The sequence below is a fragment of the Pollachius pollachius genome, assembly GCF_949987615.1.
Source record: "Pollachius pollachius genome assembly, chromosome: 2".
NCBI classification, from domain to species: domain Eukaryota; kingdom Metazoa; phylum Chordata; class Actinopteri; order Gadiformes; family Gadidae; genus Pollachius; species Pollachius pollachius.
The window spans coordinates 39979517-39999273 of record NC_136935.1 but is presented as its reverse complement, the minus strand read 5'-3'; the positions used below and the strand labels follow the sequence as shown (position 1 = coordinate 39999273).

General features: G+C 43.8%; 1 protein-coding gene across 4 annotated transcripts in view; it reads left to right on the top strand.

Annotated features, from left to right (window-relative positions):
- The window catches only part of inpp4b (inositol polyphosphate-4-phosphatase type II B), a 201922-nt gene that overhangs the window by 77309 nt on the left and 104856 nt on the right, over positions 1 to 19757 (top strand). For 2 of the 4 annotated variants that reach the window (XM_079758920.1, XM_079758919.1), the window contains exons 2-3: positions 8046 to 8090; positions 14196 to 14314. In XM_079758920.1, the coding sequence (XP_079615046.1) occupies positions 8046 to 8090; positions 14196 to 14314 (164 nt within the window). Of the gene's footprint in view, positions 1 to 8045; positions 8091 to 14195; positions 14315 to 17464; positions 17694 to 19757 lie in introns of those variants that run through there. The other 2 variants (XM_079758921.1, XM_079758922.1) reach the window with 2 other exon arrangements.

Here is a 19757-nt window from a genome sequence, read left to right as displayed (position 1 = left end):
TAATATTCCTCCCCTATTTCCTCAAACATTCAAATACATTTTAAAAGAGAGAATGCTATTGTGGGACAGAGGGGGGAGACCGAAATATAAGGTAAATAAATAAATTGGTAGGCATACATTTACCATTGTTAAAATAGCCTCTACAAGACTGTAAATGACTTGTATATGAAGCATTAACCAACACTTTTGTGTATAAACTAAATTCTTATCGAAAAATAAACATTTAAAAGACTCGCAGTCAAGCCATAAAATAAATATCACTTCTGTTATGAATTTATTGTCGTCGAACCTTTCCACCAAATAAAGTAGCGCAATTTTTACGGCCTCTTTTATATGTTTGTATTCATCATAAAAACCTATTATCGCAATGAAATGTACTGTAACGAGTGTATATGTGAGAAAGAAGAAGAAACAAACAGGAAGTTCATCTACTAGTCACCTGGGCAGCTGAGCCAAAAAGTGGATTTCGGACACTGGTTAATCGCAAAAATAAATGGTTGAATCATCCCCTTACCTTCACAACGCCCGTCCTTAAACCTGGACATCCCAACCTGCCGGCTGTATGAACCGACGGGAGCCCTGTTTCTACACACACCCTAATGATTCATAACACTTCATTAAACACCAGCAAACAAAACCATCTGTCCCCTCTCATTCTCCCAGGGCAGCGCCGGTGTCACGATAACTCACTCTCCCATTCAGCACCACTTTACCTTAATGGGAGGCCTCGTCCCAGCTAGCATCAATCGAGTTAGAGGTGTTTTTAGCACACGCTGGTTGGGGTGGGGTGGCGGTGTGGGGGAAGGTTTGATTGAATCATCATCGGCCGAAGAAACGCAGGTGGTTCCAAGCTGAACTGAAAGTGAAACTCCTATCCTGGAGGACAGGCTGGGGGGGGGGGGGGGGGGGGGGGGGGATGGTGGCCTGAAATGGAGACACCAAGACCCTCATACTCCTACTGAAACCATGAGAAGGAATAGCTAAAGCTGGGGTTAACAGAGGAAAAGGGGGTGGTTGGTTTAGATGGAGTTCCTACCAACTGAAAGAAAAGAAAGTAGAAAAAACCTGAAACCCCACGGACAGTGAACTAGGCCAGAGAGCGATGAATTATTGATGGTATCTGTCCGAAGTTAAAGGTAAATGTTATTCTAAAGATAAACAGCAGGGAGGATTCCCTGGCACTTAGAACTTTTACATGTAATATTTATTCATGGAAGGATATGCAGTAGTGATTAGGAAAATGCTCTGCATTGACTATGTATGGCCATGAGTATGTATCTAAGCTCTTGCTTTGGTTATCATATTGGTATCTTCAGGTTAATTCAAGACTGGATGCAATGGGTATCTCAGTCATGCTAGGTGGTGACATTTCCCTGCCATTATCTTCCATCTGGTGGGAATTTGCAGCAATCCCCTTGTACAGCCCACCTTTCCTCTGCCTTGCTATTTATTTGTGTAACACTTGCTACATATGGATTTAATAGTTTTATTTGTTCATGTCTGAGTGACTGAGTCTTGGACTTTGTGCGTGCAAACCTGTGTGTATGAACACATGGTTGGGTAAGGCAGGAGAGGGTAAAATGACCGTCTGCATAGCAGCAGACCGGCCAAGGCTCCTGAGAATTAATGAACTTTGTCCCCTCCGAGAAATGCCCTAATCTTCCCCTCCTGCTCATAAATTACTTGCCCTCCTCCTCCCTCGTCATATTCCTATGTGACCACCTGCAGCCCCCTCCCCTGCCACCAGCACAGACAGTGGGGTGATATATTATCGGAGGCGTGCATGGGCCACGCTCTTATTTTGCAGAGCCATATTAAACTGCGCTAAAGCACGGGAACGCACACCTCATTTGCTTTGGGTCCCCTCATGGGGTTATGACTGGTAGTGCCTCCAGCAAGCGAGTACCTCCCAGCCTCCCTGGCTGGCTTGCTCCCTGGCTGGGCTCGTATTACCATATTCATGATGCCAGCCGTTATTGATTATAAACACTGCACCTGTGCCATTTTCTCCCTCCAACACACTCATCGCAGTACTGGAGGTGGGTGACCCGAGTGGGTCACCAGCCAGCAGACAGCTGGATGGATATGAAGGGGGTTGGTTGGGGTGGTGGCGGAGGAGGTGGTGGTTCATGTCATTCGCCCACACTGCTGTAATGGCTAAACATCATTATTAGGGTGGAGGGTTGCTCATGCTTCATGCCGTGTCCTTCGTAGTGAAACGTTTTTTTCTTATTAATTTGTTTGTCTTATCACATTTCTTTGGCATGTAGGTGTACATTTATATATATGTATAAATATGTATTCTTTATGTGGTTGGGTTTTGGGCCGTAGCTAGGTAAACAGCGAGTGTTTAATATGTCCGCAGGTGCATCCATTAGCTGAAATCTAAGACACCCGGGAGAAATGCCCTAATTGTGCTTATGTCACAGGTGGTGCGTTGCCGAGTTGGGCAACACACTCCCTACTTTTTTCCATCATTGCTCATGGGCTGGGTTGTGGCAGCTGGCACAGCTTCCTGCAGACTCCACAAGCCTGAACAGAGATAATAAAAACAACGAATGACATAGTGAGGTTCATGTTCACACTATTTACACTCCAGGCCTTCTACTTGTTGATGTCATAACCAGGACATCTTTAGACTATTTGCACTTTGTTTGTTTATCTCCATTATTCATACTTTTCTTTTCTTCTTCCCTTTATCCTTCTCCATCATCATCATCTTCATCATCATCATCATTCTCATTACCATCATCTTCACCATCTTACCCTCCTCCTTCTTCAGTCCGTCCTGCACCCTATTATTATGCATGTGTTTCATGCTCACCCCCTCGCTCCAGATGATGTTGCTCTAGATGTCACATATGGAGATGGATAGAGGTAAGAGGGCTGCGTTAGTGACAAGTGACAGTCCCTCATGATAACGCTCTCACTACAAACAGGACGCAAACAGCTGCCTCCGCCTGATCCCACTTTGCTGAAGGGCTCTCTGTAGCTCCCACCAAATGTGATATCCAGCCTTGTTAAAGTTTCATCACACTCACGGGAAGCTTTAGTGGCTCTGACATGAGGCGATATACCCCCGGAGGCACACGATGATGATGATGATGTCAATGAGGATGACGATGAGATGATGATGAGATGAAAGTGAAAACAGCCCACCGTACATGTGTGGAATAAGCATATGTGTGTGTGTGTGTGTGTTTTGTGTGTCGTGTGTGTGTGACTGCATGCTCATTTCATCATGTCTGTAAACAGATTCCATGCGTCTAAGTATCCAGGGCCTATGCAGCACCTGTTTACAGACCTCAGAAGATTGCATGAAAATTGCATAGCTTCGCCGCTGGTGTGTAGTGCACACATTGAGATGCAGTTGGGATTTCGAGATGATTGGCTCTCAAGAGTGTATTGAGCATTTCAAATGATTTTCATCTTTAGTTTGTTTATCCTTGAATTTCTTTCAATTTAGCATTTGGACTGAACTTATAATATGTTTGAAAAGAGGAGATAGAAAGGAAATTTAATTTGTTTACAGATGCATACAATTTCAGGCTAAAGAACCTACAGGAAGTGGTAAATAATTCTCAAAAGATACAGCACATGCATATTTTTTGATTGCAGATTTTTCCCCATTCTTGTAAAGCAGATATTTTAGCACGGCCTCATGAGGTCGATGTCAGATTTTGCCACTTCTGCAAAACGCTGCACATCATTATTTTCCAAATTTGCATTTAGTCAGATTTGGAATGTAAAAACATAAGGCTATCTCCCAACATTTTTATGATTCTTCAGCTGTCTACAACTTTATGGCTACTATTCACAGCATAGTTAATTTGACAAGATTTTGTTTATATGTTGAAAACAACGCAAGTTACTTTGGATAAAAGAATCTGCTAAATCGCTACATAGTAAACACATCAAAAGGCACCTGTCAACTAATGATGCCATTTATTTTGCCAGGGAGTCCCTATTTGATGATGATGATGATGATGATCAATGAGACTATGTTGTACATTTACATAGGCTCTGTTATAATTAATTCTGTCGTGCATGCTTTTATATTTAAATTAGTCAGTATCCAAATTGCTAATTGGTGCTCTCAAATTAGCAACATGTGTCCTGCAAACACAGTTTTATGGCCTCTAACGACCAATTTGATCCCGCAAATCACAAATGTTCATCGTTTGCTCTGTTTATTGCTAAAAATATATGATATGATAAATATATGATAAATAAATAATTTAACAAGCAATACCTGGTTCCTTTGGTCAAGCCAATCGGTGGTTTGCAAAACCAAAGTAAATATCTTATTTTGTTTTGGCATGTGTACATCCCCGAAATCCTTTCTGAGACCATTACATTTAGCTCTTTCTTTTCTGCCAAAAAGTTCATTGAATCCTGTGCAAAACAATCGAGATCTGAGACTACCGGTAATTCGGCTATTGAAAGTATTATCAGACCCACACATCACACAGAGACATTGTTTGCCCCTGGTGAAGAAAGCTAACACAGCTTCCGTTCGACCTTGCCTGCCCGCTCTTGCTGAGCTAACAAAAACACATCCAACCTATGCCCTGTACACTTGACCCACGCCCTATAAACCATCCTTAAAGGGACTTGTTTCCAGCCCCGCGTCCCATTTTGCTAGTGAGTTTAAGGTAGGTTAAAGTCAATCTTTTATTGTCCCCAATCACAGCGGTAGTCACAGAAAATACAGTGCATGGCAATACAATATAAAGCAGTATTCAATTAGTAAACCAAATTCATTATAACCATCAAGATAGAACACAGACAAATAAAGGGGGCAGCTCAAACAGACGCACACTAAATCGCTCTGGTAATAGAGGTTGAAAATAAATAATACTAAATGATTACTGTGTGTAAGCTATTCAATTAAAAGAAATGGCATCAAAAGCTCCAACACAGTCATTCAAGAACCCAATAGGAGAAGAGATAAATGAGAGCCCCTCCTGGGGAAGCCAAACCTTCACCATGCAGAGTGTGCGGAGTGTTCTAATAAAACTGCCTGTTTCTATAAAGTGACTCTCACTTGTAAGAGGTATATAGCCTGATGTTATCTCACTTGGTAGAGGTAGGAGACACCATAGAGCTTGATGTTCTCTCACTTGGTAGAGGTAGGAGACATAGAGCCTGATGTTCTCTCACTTGGTAGAGGTAGGATACGTCATACAGCCTGATGCTCTCTCACTTGGTAGAGGTAGGAGACATAGAGCCTGATGTTCTCTCACTTGGTAGAGGTAGGATACCTCATAAAGCCCGATGCTCTCTCACTTGGTAGAGGTAGGATACCTCATACAGCCTGATGCTCTCTCACTTGGTAGAGGTAGGAGACATCATAGAGACTCACACAGATAAACTCTACTCTAACTTTCATGTTTTGAGACTTGTTTTTGTTTTTCTAACGGAAGCTGCCCAACTACCATATCAACAAGTCTAAAAGTTAAAGCAGACTTAATAAAAGTGGAATTTCAACATATTTCTGAGTGCTTATCCACATTCAGATCTAGCTAGTCTCTATTTACTTGCCCAGAACACTTTGCCAGTAAGACTGCTGTGATCACGCTTTTATTCAAAAAAATTCTGACAAGATAGGACCTGAACCAGGCAGGACCCACATATGCAGACTCATCCATACTTGAATTTTGACTTCACTAGATGAATGCAATACACTGATCTCCAGCCTAGCACACTCAACAAGCAAGGAAACAACTACGATTCACAGACAACCCCAAACAGTGTTTTCACCTTCTTGACCAAGAGGGAGGGAAATGTGAGAGAATGGAGATATTTTTGAGGCCAACAATCTGTATTTTATTAGTAAAAGGAATGGCTTGGAAAGAAAGAGAAAACCTTTCTGGGAGAATCCATGGTATCTTTGTCATTCATCACTAAAATGCATAATGATCTCTGGCAATCTCGAAATATACAGATGTTAAAAGCAGACAGATTGTCCTTTGATCGTTTTCTTCTGCCCTAATCGGAAAGTTCAACCCAACTGACAAAGCACTTGGCAGTTGGACCTTTAAATAAATCCTGTGTGCGACCTTTTCTTTCCTAAAAAAACTTAGGCCAAAGCGGTGAGACCTCACAGCTAACATATTCAACATCACTGCGTCCTCATCCATATAAAGGATCCCTATGAAGGATCGTGGGGGTTTTACACGTATACCTAATGCCACAAGGAGACACCATACGCCAGCGACCATCCAGCATCCATGGCCCATTAGGGAGGCTGATGAGCCTTGTAGAGACTGATTGTGTACAGCCAGCACCCCGGCTGACAGAGACAGAGATAAGTGACCAACACCAGGTGTGGGGCCAATCTCTGCGCAGGTGGCTGTGTGTGGCTAAGCGTTTTTCATCTGCATGTAGCTTATGCCCGTGTGTGTTTGTGTGTGTAATATATATATGCTCCATGCCTGTGGTGTATGGTAATGCGGGACGGCTGGCGTTATGATGGAATGCGGCAAACCAGAGACAGTTCCCGGCTAATCGCCAAAGCATAAGCGCTGGGGGGGGCGAAGCGATGGATACATACCAAGTCTTGTTCTGACATACGGTGCAGTCGGACTAAAGGGTCTGGCTGCTGAATATTTGCATAATCTAAAGTGAAGCAGCTCCATCAATCACTGGGACATTTTGGGAGGCCTCTGACGCACACCTAGTGCTATTAAGATGCTATCTCCACAGAGAATTTATGTCTTGATTTAAACTAGTGCTGTCAAGCGATTAAAATATTTAATCGCGATTAATCGCATCAATGTCATAGTTAACTCGCGATTAATTGCACATTTCTTTATATACTAAATATCCCTTGATTTCGTGCTGCTAGCCTTTTAATGAGATCAGAGTGTTGAGAAGGACAGTAATAAAATATATTTGGTAAGATGGATATAAGAAGAGACCCGCAGTGAATTCAACCCGGTCCACTTGACATCAGGGAGGTGCATGACAGTGGTAGGCCTACCGTAAAACTTCAATAGCCCAGGCTTTTATTTGTTTCAATCACTGAACTTTCGAACAAAACTCTTGCTCATTAAAGGTGGGAAATACTAAAACATTTATTATTTAAACCAGCATGAATATTCCTACCGTACGAAGGCCTATACACATTACCAGGCTATCGAATAACACCTACACACACACACGGCGGCGGAGTGGTAATCGGGAGAGCTGGGGTGGGCCGTTAACGTTTCGGGGCTATGGGGCTGATTACTGCGGGATAACAATATTGCGTTTATAAAAGTTTCTTGCAGCGCCGTCCGACAGCCTGAGCTGTGCGCCCACAACCTCTCACTCACTCAACAGCCGTAACAATCAAAAACTGTCAACGTCGCAACCAAGTCGATTTTGTCTAGAGGGGAGTAACTGAGCGGCCCCTTCCGAAGTGGTACAGCCCAGGTGGTCCTTGAACTGCGATTGGTCGGAAAGAGGTAACAGCTAATGACAACATTGAACTCTAGTACCAGGCTCAAACAGAGTGACACACAAACACACACACACTTTTAAGGAGTTTTTGTGCGGCGTGCTTGTTATTTTGTTTCCGGTGTAGCTAGATCCGGTATGGTTTTTGAGTTTTTCTTAAGTGACTAGTTGTTGCTAGACAGCAGGTGAAAAAACGACAATGTTTGCCAAACCAAAAGAGCGTTAATCGCGCGATAAAAAAATTAACGCCGTTAAAATTGGTTTGCGTTAACGCCGTTAATAACGCGTTAAACTGACAGCACTAATTTAAACACATTGTCTCGTCTGCATGCTCTGTGCCATAGCTTCACTGTTTTGAACTGTCTTCCAAAGGGTTCCATAAAATGTCAAAGCAAGTTATAGCTGGGGACTTTGTTATTATTTGTAACATTGTTTGTGTTCTCTCCCCTGTTCCCTCTCTCTCTCTCTCTCTCTCTCTCTCTCTCTCTCTCTCTCTCTCTCTCTCTCTCTCTCTCTCTCTCTCTCTCTCTCTCTCTCTTTCTGCACCTGCCACCACCACCACCACCACTCTCTCTCATCCATCTCTATCTGTGTCTATGAAGGAGTGCTGTTCAGTCCCAAGTTCCCCCGTGTGGAGTTCAACATCGGTAAGTGTCTTTCATGTTAAGTATTTACTCCTATGTATACTTGTCTCTATGATTTTGACTGACTTTCGATGACATCCATGAAAGGACATCAGCTCATCAACTTGAAGAAAGGCATCGGAGGGGAAGTGTTGCGCACATCAGTAGAAAAAAATAATGGGAACATGCGTTGGTAGCCATTTTGGTTCCTACTCGTCCAATTTACTATGTGTCCAATGGATCACCATTGTAGAACATTTAGATGATTTATTAACATGTCTAGGATTAAATATGAAAAATGTATTCCTTATGACACCATTGATAAAGTGTTTCTGATCAATGTTGCACAATTCGGGTCAGCGTTTTAATTCTTATATACTTTAACTGGTTTCTCTTATTTTGTCATATGTAGTAACAAACGTTAATAGCGTATTTCCGCAACAGCTTAAGTTGAGGAGCCGTGTTACTATGTGTGTGCTACTCTTTTTTATTTTTATTTTATTTTTCATAATTTACCTTCCCCTAGAATTATTAAACTCAACTAATGCAAGCTAACAATAAAAAAAGAACAAAACAGGCCTTTCCTCTGGCTCGCCTCAAAGACTTTGTGTTGACGATTTCCGGTCGGCCGAAAGCACAGAAGCCCCACCTGCCAGTGTGCGGGTTCTCTGATCAATCTGCTGTACGACACCAAAAGGATGAGACAGCCTAGAAGGGGTTCCCTTGAGGCCCTCGCTTGATAAGACACGGCCCTCCCAGCGGCATTAGGTGGCGGGAAAGGGGAGGGAGTGAGTGAGAGGGTGTCAGCGAGGGGCCTTAGGAGGGGGTGGCTGAATGGCAGACAATTATTTGGTCCACAAAACTCTCATCTGAAGGTATTTTGTGATAGTCGGTGCACGCTGCCACACACCATCACACACTATCACACAATGGATATATAGCAAGTGGTTGTTTCAGTGGAGTTGGCCATATGATAAGTTGGCGCCACTTCTTTAACAGAGGATAATATAGTACAGGGGATGGAAATACTTACAGGACATTAATGTCAATATGTACACTTGTGTAGCAGCCATGAAAACCCACTCAATTAAATATGATATGTGTGCATTTGCACAGACACACATGCACGCACACACACGCACACATAAACCCAACCACACACACAGGGAGCTTCCTGTCCTGTACTGTAAAGTAAAATATTTGTTAGAGTAGACAAATATACTGAGCGCCGTGATCAGCGTAACCGTGGATACAGTTGTCAGGGATATTGCGATGTTTTCAAGCTTGAACAAATTTAATATGAAAACATTATCTTTATTGCGTATCGCTAGGAGCAGTATTATTAAATAGCAAGGGTCGAACATCATTATTATTAAGTGTATTGTTTCCGCTTTTCTGCGTCGTCTCAGTAAAAATTGAACATGCGGTGGACAGGAAGGAATGAGAGAAGAATGCAGCATAATTAGCCGGAGCAGCAAACAGGTGTTTCAAAATTGTGGCATGGGCAAATAATAGTGTCAAATTAATTGAGGGGTTGGAATAATTACCTACAATGAACCCACATATTGCGGAGACAAGCGGATATTTCCGCCCTGTGGCAGCTCTCCAGGACTCCTTTCAAATAAACTGTTTTTCTGATTAATTGGGAAGTTGTCACGGCCTATTGCATTAAAACAATTTTCCAGTAAATGCATCTTGAAAGAGCCGAATATATTCCAATCACACAAAATAAATAGCCGTAGTAATTGACGCCACCGAGTATCAGCAAACATTATTACAGGCGGTGTTGAATCGTTCCCAGGGATCATACTTGGCGTAACTTGGTCATTAAGTTATTTGCCTGAAATGCCAAGTCACCCTGTTGAGGAATTAATTTGTGCCTAAGCTAAGGCATACAATTCAGCACTAAATTAACGCCCCAAAAATTCTAAATATACAGATTTGGCAAATTATTCTTTGGTGTGTCACTTTTCTAAATGCCGATTTCATGCTCTTTTAGTCCCCAGATATTTACTGCCATAACCTTAAATCAGACTCATTCATCTAGCATTCTCCCCTCTCTCTCTCTCTCTCTCTCTCTCTCTCTCTCTCTCTCTCTCTCTCTCTCTCTCTCTCTCTCTCTCTCTCTTGCTCTCTGACTCTCTGGCTCCATCACTCTCTTTTCAATTACAACCCCAGTCCACCATGTTTCGCTCTAAAGTCAGAATGTTTCTCTAGGGGACTCTATCGGCCCGTCCTTCATGTCATGGCGTCTGTCAGTCACCACCCAACGTGCTGTAATAGCTCTGCCCTCAGCGTGGTCACCTACACTCCCATGGCCCCCTCCCCCGTCCACCCTGAGAACCAAACCCCACGGTACGGCGCGCTAGTGTGGACGAAATGCACGGCCCGTTCTGATTCAATCACTGCACGGATGGTTCCCCTTTCTTAGGGTGATATTTCCGACCGGGCCCTGTCCAACGATACTTCCTCAGGGAGGTTTCATTCAATTTGTCCCTCCTCTTCACACTGAGTCAGAGCACGCACGTGTTTGTCTGTATGAGTTTGTAGGCAGGATGAGGCTTGTGGTTGTCTTTATATATATAGGTTGCTAAAATATATATCTTTATTGGTATATATAAAAGACTACAGACATGGAGATGAGATTATAGAAAGAGAGTTGAACAAATAAATGATTAAATAGATGGAAAGCAAGAAACAACAAAGGCACTGGGGAGTTGTGTGTAGCCTGTACTTATTATACCCTATGTACAGATGCTTCTGCATACATTTTGTGTGGGAAAAAAAGCTGAATCAATATGGTGCTGGCATTGCTTAGATGTGTCCTGTCTCTGACTGTTTTGACACCTCAGCTGCAGCCTTTGTGCAACCATTACACACCTCGTAGGTCCCTTTGAAAACCCAAATAACTAACGTAACAATCTTGAATGAAAAAATATGGACGCACTATTCATAGCCAAGGGAGAGAGATAACAGGCACGGTTGTGTGTGTGTGTGTGTGTGTGTGTGTGTGTGTGTCTGCTGTCTCTAAATGCATGTTTCAGAGCTGATCTTTCTTGTAGTCATTCTCTGATGCCAGCAGATCTGAAAGGATTCAGAGACCCCCCTTAAAGCCCCCCATGCTGCCATCCACACATTTACTCTTCCTTGTGTTTGATTATAGCAGTCATTTATATGCTCTTTTTGCATCCATTTGCTGTGTCATATACATGACATACATGTGTATACGTGACTACAGAGGAAAGCATTGACACACACAAACACACACGTACTGAGTTCTTTACCTGCAACTACACACTCGCAGACACTTACAGTCCCACACAAGTCTTTCATCTGCAACTGCTCACACATCCACAAACTTGTAACCTACACATTTTCTGGTTTAACACTACCTCCCTCAGTAAGTTAATCCTTTCTTTAATGCAGCGGCTGGATGGTTGAAGGCAAAATTCAAATCTATATGCCTTACAGGGTTGAGGACTTTATTATTGGTTTTGTAGACCCTGTAGTGTTCTGAAGATACAGCCATCTGATTTGGAGGATCAGTACCTGCTACCTACACTGCTTTCTCGCTCATTTTAAATGTAGTTATTTGACCTTTTGGACCTCATGGTGTTTTGCTGTAGCTTATTCCATTCTGATAAGATGTTCTTTATTAAGCCCAGACGGGAGTTTGAGGACAACATTTTGTAAGATACAATTTAGGAGATAAAATAACATGGAAAACACTGCAATGTGTGTATGTCTTCGTTACAGCGAAGGAGCAAGGATATCTTTATTATCCCCGAGATGCAGTTTGTTGTACAGCCAGCAGTAACCACATCACCATCGAATAAACATAGTATAGTATAGAAATCTGGTGGAGTTAGGTTGTAGGCCTCTCTACACCAATATATCTCTGGTTGGGACTTTCTTAAAGAGAGGCCGGTGAAAGCATTGAACTGGACTTGATACACGCTCTGTTGAATGTGTGCTGCACAATTTGTCTCAGCATGTCATTATTTAGTCACACACACCACAATTTTCCAGTCACCATTTCATTCAACACTGCTCCTCCACTGAGCATTTATTTATATCAGATATGGTGTTTTAGAATCTTTGCAGTCCTGTCAAGAACAGTATAGAGGTGGTTGGAAAGGGCAAAGTCAGCCACCATGTTATCCATGTTCAATGGATCCACTTCATCCTGCTGGGCAGGAGGAAATCTTTGTGTTACGTATTTTTGGTCTGTGTATTTGGATCAATTACAATACATACCTTACCCAAGCTTTGCAGTGCTATTTTTACTTCTTATTATTAGGTTTGGCCCGAATACATCATTTCAAGCTTTGAATATTCGTTCGTTTTCCATACCAGCGTTTGTATAAAATCAATTCACACAGCGTATCTTTCCCGAGAGACGCCGAGATCGTTTATTGGCCTGTGGCATGTGCCACCGCGACCACTGACATACCATGGCATATGCCGTTTAGGATCGGTAACTGCCGTTCAGGTGGAACGGCATATGCCATGGTATGTCAGTGGTCGCGGTGGCACATGCCACAGGCCAATAAACGGTCTCGGCCCTACTGTCTTTCCCTGCTTGAGTCGGAGCCGGAGACCAATGCTGCAAAATATTTTTTTTATCAACTCATAATTTTTCTTTTTTAAGTTCTACACTGATATTTTCATTTCGTAAGGAAAACAACAATATCACGTAGGGTTATAGCCTAAAGCTCCACTCACATCGGTCCGATCTTGTTTCTACCGACACAACTTAGTTCCTACTCTACAAACGAATATCAGATTTTTTGAAATTCAGGCCAGTTAGATTTTCACTAGTTATAATAACATAGATATAAAAAGCGTATATTTTACTTATTTAGTGAAATATGCATAAAAAAATCAAAAGATAATTGGTATTATTTTTTCTGGCTTGCCATATCTTCCATATTTAAATAATTATGGCTTGCCTCACAACCTAAAAAAATGCTCTAATATTATAATTGTTCCAGTTTTGATGATAAGACATCTGGGCCAGTCCATTTAGGGTGTGTCTGTCCATAGACAGGAAACGTTGGTTTCCTCTGAGGAATTGTGGGAAGCAAATGTGCCTTCCTGTCCTATGAGCGACAACAGGATCCGGTGACTGCTTGTACAAATTAAAAAGCTCATAAATCGCAGTCTCATGGACACACAGCGAAATTGACGACATGCACTTCATTAAACTAGGCATTTAAGGTAAAACTATTCACACTGCTTTGACTGCCTTTATTTTGTATGTGGTGGAAGGTTAGTTCCTAGACCGCTAGTATTTTGTGGGTCATCTCACATTTTACTTTAGATTCCTGGACTGGACGTGCTCTTGAGTATTGACTCTTTGAAGCTGACTGGTGATACAGGCTGGCATTTGTGATGTTCACACCTTTGTAAGAAAGGACATTCAAGTCCCATGCTTTGCTTTACTTCAAAGAAGATGTTTCAGTAAAAAGCATGTATATGATGTAATATACCATATATTTTTCCTAGGATGTATAGGGAGTAGCAAATTACATGGTATTAATATAGACTAAACATAACTCATTATGATGGGTTTTTGGTCAGAATATGTACAAAGTGTCTAGTGCTTATATTCTCATCAGATTTCTTGTGAGCAGAACAAAACTGGGTGCAGAACAGTTTAGTTGCTAAGGTGGTCGACTCCCGGCCATAGGGGGAATTGGCACAATCCCCTGTCTCTGAACCTTACCTGTAGGTGTCCTTGAGCAACTTTTCCCAGCCTCGCGCTGCTTCTCAATTCGATTCAAATCACTTAATTTCCCCTTAAGGAATTTAATTTTCAAGTACAGTGCACTCAAGACATGTGAGGAAGAAAACATACATGTACAGGACATCAAACAAGTGCAGGCTTAAAGCAGTCTACGGTTAAATCATGTATACAAACATAGGCTTGAGGATTTCATTATAGTTCTTTGTTAACTTCTTTAGCATATATCCGTACACATGATTTAACCCCTCAGTGGTCATTTTAGACTGCTTTAGGCCAGTGATGCTACAAGGAAGATCCCCTCCCCCATCACCTTCCATCCTCCCCTGGTTGTACCCTCTGCTGTACATGCGTTTGACTGGCTCCCTTCTCCCACTCCGTAGCTTGTCGTGACCTGGTGATGTCTGGCAGCAACAGGAAGCCCAGCGCGGTGGTCCACGTGGCAGTGGTGGACCCCCGCGAGCAGTCCCTTGTCAGCCAGACCTCCACAGAGACCGTGGAGGTAAGGGGACACATGCATATGCACACACACAGATACACAAACATACACACACACATTCACACACACACACACACACACACACACACACACACACACACACACACACACACACACACACACACACACACACACACACACACACACACACACACACACACACACTCACGTGCATCTCAGGACACACATGCATTCACACACACATACACATACATGCCGACAGTCGCAGACACACTAAAATGCACAGTAAATACACAGATGCGAAGATAAATCCACATTCAGACACACAGGAAATGGTAAACATGCACACAAACACAATTCCTTGCATTGGTGTGCATTTGTACTCTGTACATTCTATCCCTGTTACTCTGAACCGTATTGTTTTTGTGTGTGTGCTGTGTTTCAGCCCGTCCTCTCCGTCTAGTTCTTCTCCTACCGTGTCTTTATTGCAACTGAGCCAGCTAACTGGAACACTAAGCACACACTAACCTCCTCCATGGTTACCTTCTTTCCCTGTGACATTTGAGGCTTTCTGACTCTGAGGGTCTGTGTGTGTGTGTGTGTGTGTGTGTGTGTGTGTGTGTGTGTGTGTTTGCGTGCACATGTGAGTACGTGCCCAATAGGGGAATCTTAGGGAGACATTTGTGCCCTCTGATCTCTAAAACTGACTACTGATCTCTTAGGCTGACAGAAGGAGAGAGGGAGAGAGATTGCTGTTTCCATGGCAACCACTCCACACATGTGTTTGGGGAGGGGGGGCGGCTAGGGTGAACGGCGTGGCAACAGCTGCCCTAAGTTCCAGCATGGAACCACACTTTGCTTGAATGCATACGGAGTGCAGGCACACAGCCACATACAGACCTTCACACACACACACACACACACACACACACACACACACACACACACACACACACACACACACACACACACACACACACACACACACACACACACACACACACACACACACACACACACACACACACACGGAGACACATGCCAAAACACAAGCCAACACACACCCAGTCTCTTCCCACCGTCTGCTCAAAGTTTTTCCTTTCTGTTCCATGAGGGCAAAGGCTCCATGAGGAGGAACCACAGAGATCAGTTCACTTCCTTGCTAAGCTAATGGCGCTGAACTAGCAGAACGTATTCAGGACGCCTGCTCCACTACACTCTACTCCTGCAGACTAGTCAAAGGATTACTTTCTGTGTGTGTGTCTGCGTGTGTCTGTGTTTTGCGCGTACAGGATGTGGTGGTGTAATATATGCTTGCTCAGCTAAGCGCACACATACACACACACACACAAACACACAAACACACACACTGCTTGTGCAGTGATGATTTCATGGCCCCAGTGTGCAGGATTTTGAAATAGGACCATGGACTGCTTTCGGCTGCAGAAGAACAGGGTACGTACCAACCTCATAAATACTGCATTAGAAATGGAAAGTTTCTTCTGTCATAGTTCAGCGTGCTGGGCTATGTTGCGGCACATGTGGCGGGGTTGCGTTGCCTTGTTGTGTCATGTCAGAAAAGAAGGACTACCATGGCCACTCATTGTAAGGTTTGGAAGTTTGACAGGCTTCGAAGTTATATTGAAATGTGAACATGGCTATGTTTCAGTATATGGATTTAGTGGGATGGCTTCTACGGATTTACTGGGATGTTTAACATAAGTCTGTTTTTTTTGTTTTTAATTCTGCTACACTGCAGTAAACTGTTGCTGGCAGTCGTTCATATTGTGACTCACTCGACTCATACATCCCATAAACCCTTAGATTGCCCCCTCAGTCTTTCATTTGTTTTTCGTCTCTTAGCAGTTGTCCTAAGGACACAGCTGTTGCCAACCTCAGATTTGTCCCGTTTTTGTTCTTGTGTGAGTGGGTGCATGCCTTGTGTCGCAAGCACATGCGTGTGTGTGTGAGAGTGAGAATGTGTGCTCGTGTGTATGTGTGAATCCGCACGGTGAGACGTGTGGCCCTTAAGATGAGGTCCATCTGTGTCCATCCTATTGGTCACATTCTCAAGAGGCCTCTCTCGTTTGTATGAAGGTCAGTGCCTGGGCCAAGAATCTCCCTCTTTTAGATCTGGTGGGTGGACTTATTGTTGATAATGGAGGCAAAGCCCCAGAATCAATGCAAACTGAAGTCTAAATAACCTTTCAAAGTAGCTCCAAGTCCTCCTTAAACCACTGTGGTCGTATAAGATGCTGGGGAGGCACGAGAAGCAAGATGAAAGAAGTGAAAGAACACACACACTGCTTACCAGTGTAATAGTGTCTTCTTTGTGGGACCACCCATTAGAAGGATGAATGTAATCATGGTATTGGAATGAGCCTTCCATTTAGAGTGTCATCGGATGACATTGTAATCTGCTATCCAACATTCTCAGTGTGGGATTTGCAATTTGAATTTGCAATATCCGGGGGGGGGGGGGGTTGAGTTTGGGTTCTGGGTTTGAATCCCAATGTCCGCTGTCTAACCATGAGCACCAGCACCTTGAAATGTCCCATACTTGGACATCTGTGAAATACAAAAGAGCAAAAACTAGAGCGTTAGCTATTGGATATCTGCTGTTGATTTGCATTGAATTGAAGACAAGCAGAACTAAAAGTCATATGACCTCAAGCCGCACACTAATTTGCCAGCCAGACAAAAATCCTGTTAGAGGAACATGACTTGTGGTTCCAACAGAGCCAGTATTCCCAAGGAGATTCTCATATCAGTCAAATCCAGGGGATAAAACGGCCTTTGATGTCATGTGAGTTGAAGCGGAGCTTTCCATGACACAGTCCCAAACGGTCTTTCCATCTGTGTGTGTGTCTGTGTGTTTACACAGCCTGAGCGGTCAAGGGAATTACTTATAAAAAAGCGATCTCAACTACAAACAGACTCCCTCTGATCCCGCCCAATATACAGTTAACATACAGTAGTTATAACACACAAACACACACACACACATCCATTGCCACAAATAAATAGCTACCAACTCACGCACACACACACACACACACACACACACACACACACACACACACACACACACACACACACCAGACAGACAAACAAGACCAAACAAACAGAGCAACTTATACGGACTGGTGCGCCACACCCACACTAATGGGCCTGGGCTGGCGTCGCGGGGAGGCTGCGGAGGGATGCCATCACACAGCAGGCGGGGGCGTGAGAGGCAGCTGTCTCTGCAGCATATGCTCGCAGCAGCAGGGAGAGTCTGGCTGAATGAGCGATTGTGTGGCAGGCTCTGGCTGCTTGTCTGTGTGAATGAGGACAAGGCGGACTGCTTTAACTCAGCCTGACGGCGGCACTAAGGGAACCCGGCTGTACGGGCGCTCAGTGCTCCTGGACCGACATGCTGGTGAGCGAGAGCAACGCTGGGCCACCAGAGAGGAGGGCTGTGTGTGTGTGTGTGTGTGTGTGTGTGTGTGTGTGTGTGTGTGTGTGTGTGTGTGTGTGTGTGTGTGTGTGTGTGTGTGTGTGTGTGTGTGTGTGTGTGTGTGTGTGTGTGTGTCGTGTCTACCTGAGATGTGCCCTGCATGCCACTATACAGGAGTTCTGTGTGTGTGTGTGTGTGTGTTTATGTGTCTTTTAATGTTGTTTTAATATCATGCACTTTTATGTATGTTTATTATCTTGTGTGTGTGTGTGTGAACTTGAGGTGTTGGCACACCTATGTGTACGTGTTTCTGCATGTAAATGCCTGTGTCTAAATCTTTATGTACATGTTTTTGTATGTGTTCGTTTCTGTACCACTGCATTATTTGCAAGCACGTATGTTTGTGTGCATGTGTGTGTGTCTGTGTGTTTTTGGAAAAAAGGGACAAACAGACAGTCGGTCAGTCGGTACCCCCCCCCCCCCCCCCCCCCCCCCCCCCCCCCCCCCCCTTTGAGTTAAAAACAGCGAATTTCTCCGAAAGGTAACTAGTTTGCAGGTATGACTGACACAGTGTGTGTGTGTGTGTGTGTGTGTTTTTTCCCATTCTATCTATGGCCATGCACGGTCCAGATATACAGGCATGTATTCAGGGAGAGCCAGGCTCCGTCCAGGCAGCACACTGGTCGCATTGTGCCCAGAACCACTGGGCTTTTTCCAAGGAGCTGTAGCCAATGTAGCCTGTAGAGTTCTTTGCCCAGGTAGCTCCATGGCTTGCCGGCTGGGCGACACCACTGGGTGTTCAGAACCAGTACAACCATCATTTCTAGGGAAGCAGTAACCAGCTGACACAAGATAATGTGCGTTGGATTGTATTTACCCCCCTGCTCAGCACTTTTAGGAAGCTTTATCTTAATGCCAGGGATAAAAAAATAAAAAAAACGGTTATTTGTGGTGGGTGGAGAAGGGCCTATGTATGTCTTTTTAATGCATATGTGAAAGGGTGTGTGTGTGTGTGTGTGTGTGTGTGTGTGTGTGTGTGTGTGTGTGTGTGTTCGTGTCTCTCTGACACATGCAAGGGCTCAATGCTTGGAAAGTGTCTGAATGCACACTGTGTGTGGTTGGCAATCCAGCTTTACAGTAAGGCATTTCGGTAGTTGTATAATATACTGTGTGTGTGTGTGTGTGTGTGTGTGTGTGTGTGTGTGTCTGTGTGCGTGGCTGGGTGTGTTTGTCTACGTGTTATCTGAGTGCTATCTGGACTGGGCCTTGGCGTGTCCTCTGTCCGTCCCCCCAGGCTGGATTCCAGGGCTGCCCCAGAGAGCAGCGATCAGGAAGAGGAAGCTCTGGCTGTAAACACATACCTCTTTGATTCTGCTCAGTCTGGTTCCCTGCTGAACGATTGAATCAATTCCTACCAGCGATGACAGTGTGAACACTCAAATCTAAATGTCATGTGGAATCAGCTAAATACCTTTCCACAGTCAACAGTCAAGTGCAAATGTACCTCAGCACGATTACAGTCATATTTGCTTTGAAGGGCCCCTATTTACCACCCGGTTGGAATGTGATTAGCCACAGCAAGCCGTTTTAACATCTGCCCTGGCCTGTGACTTGGTGACATCACAATCGATCCTCATTGAGGTATGCTGGATAGTTCATAAATGGACTGCATTTATAAAGCGCTTTTACCCAAGCGCTTTACAATATTGCCTAACATTCACACATTCATGCACACATTCACACACCTACGGCGGTGTCAGCCATGCAAGGCGACAGCTAGCTCGTCTGGAGCCACTCTACCTCCTGAGCTACTGCCGCCCATCAGTTTACAAACCATCCCAGTGGACTATGGAAACTGGTAGGCTTATCAATCCATCCTATGTCTATGTTTCAGGTACTCCCAAATAAAAGGTCACAGCTCAGGGCAGATTTTTAAATGGCCTGAAATGGCTGATTACACCCAATAGGTGTGACTATTCCAAGGACTTTGCAGACTCTAAAATTAGTCCATCATCAAGATCGATCCTGAGGTTTAGGAGTAAGATA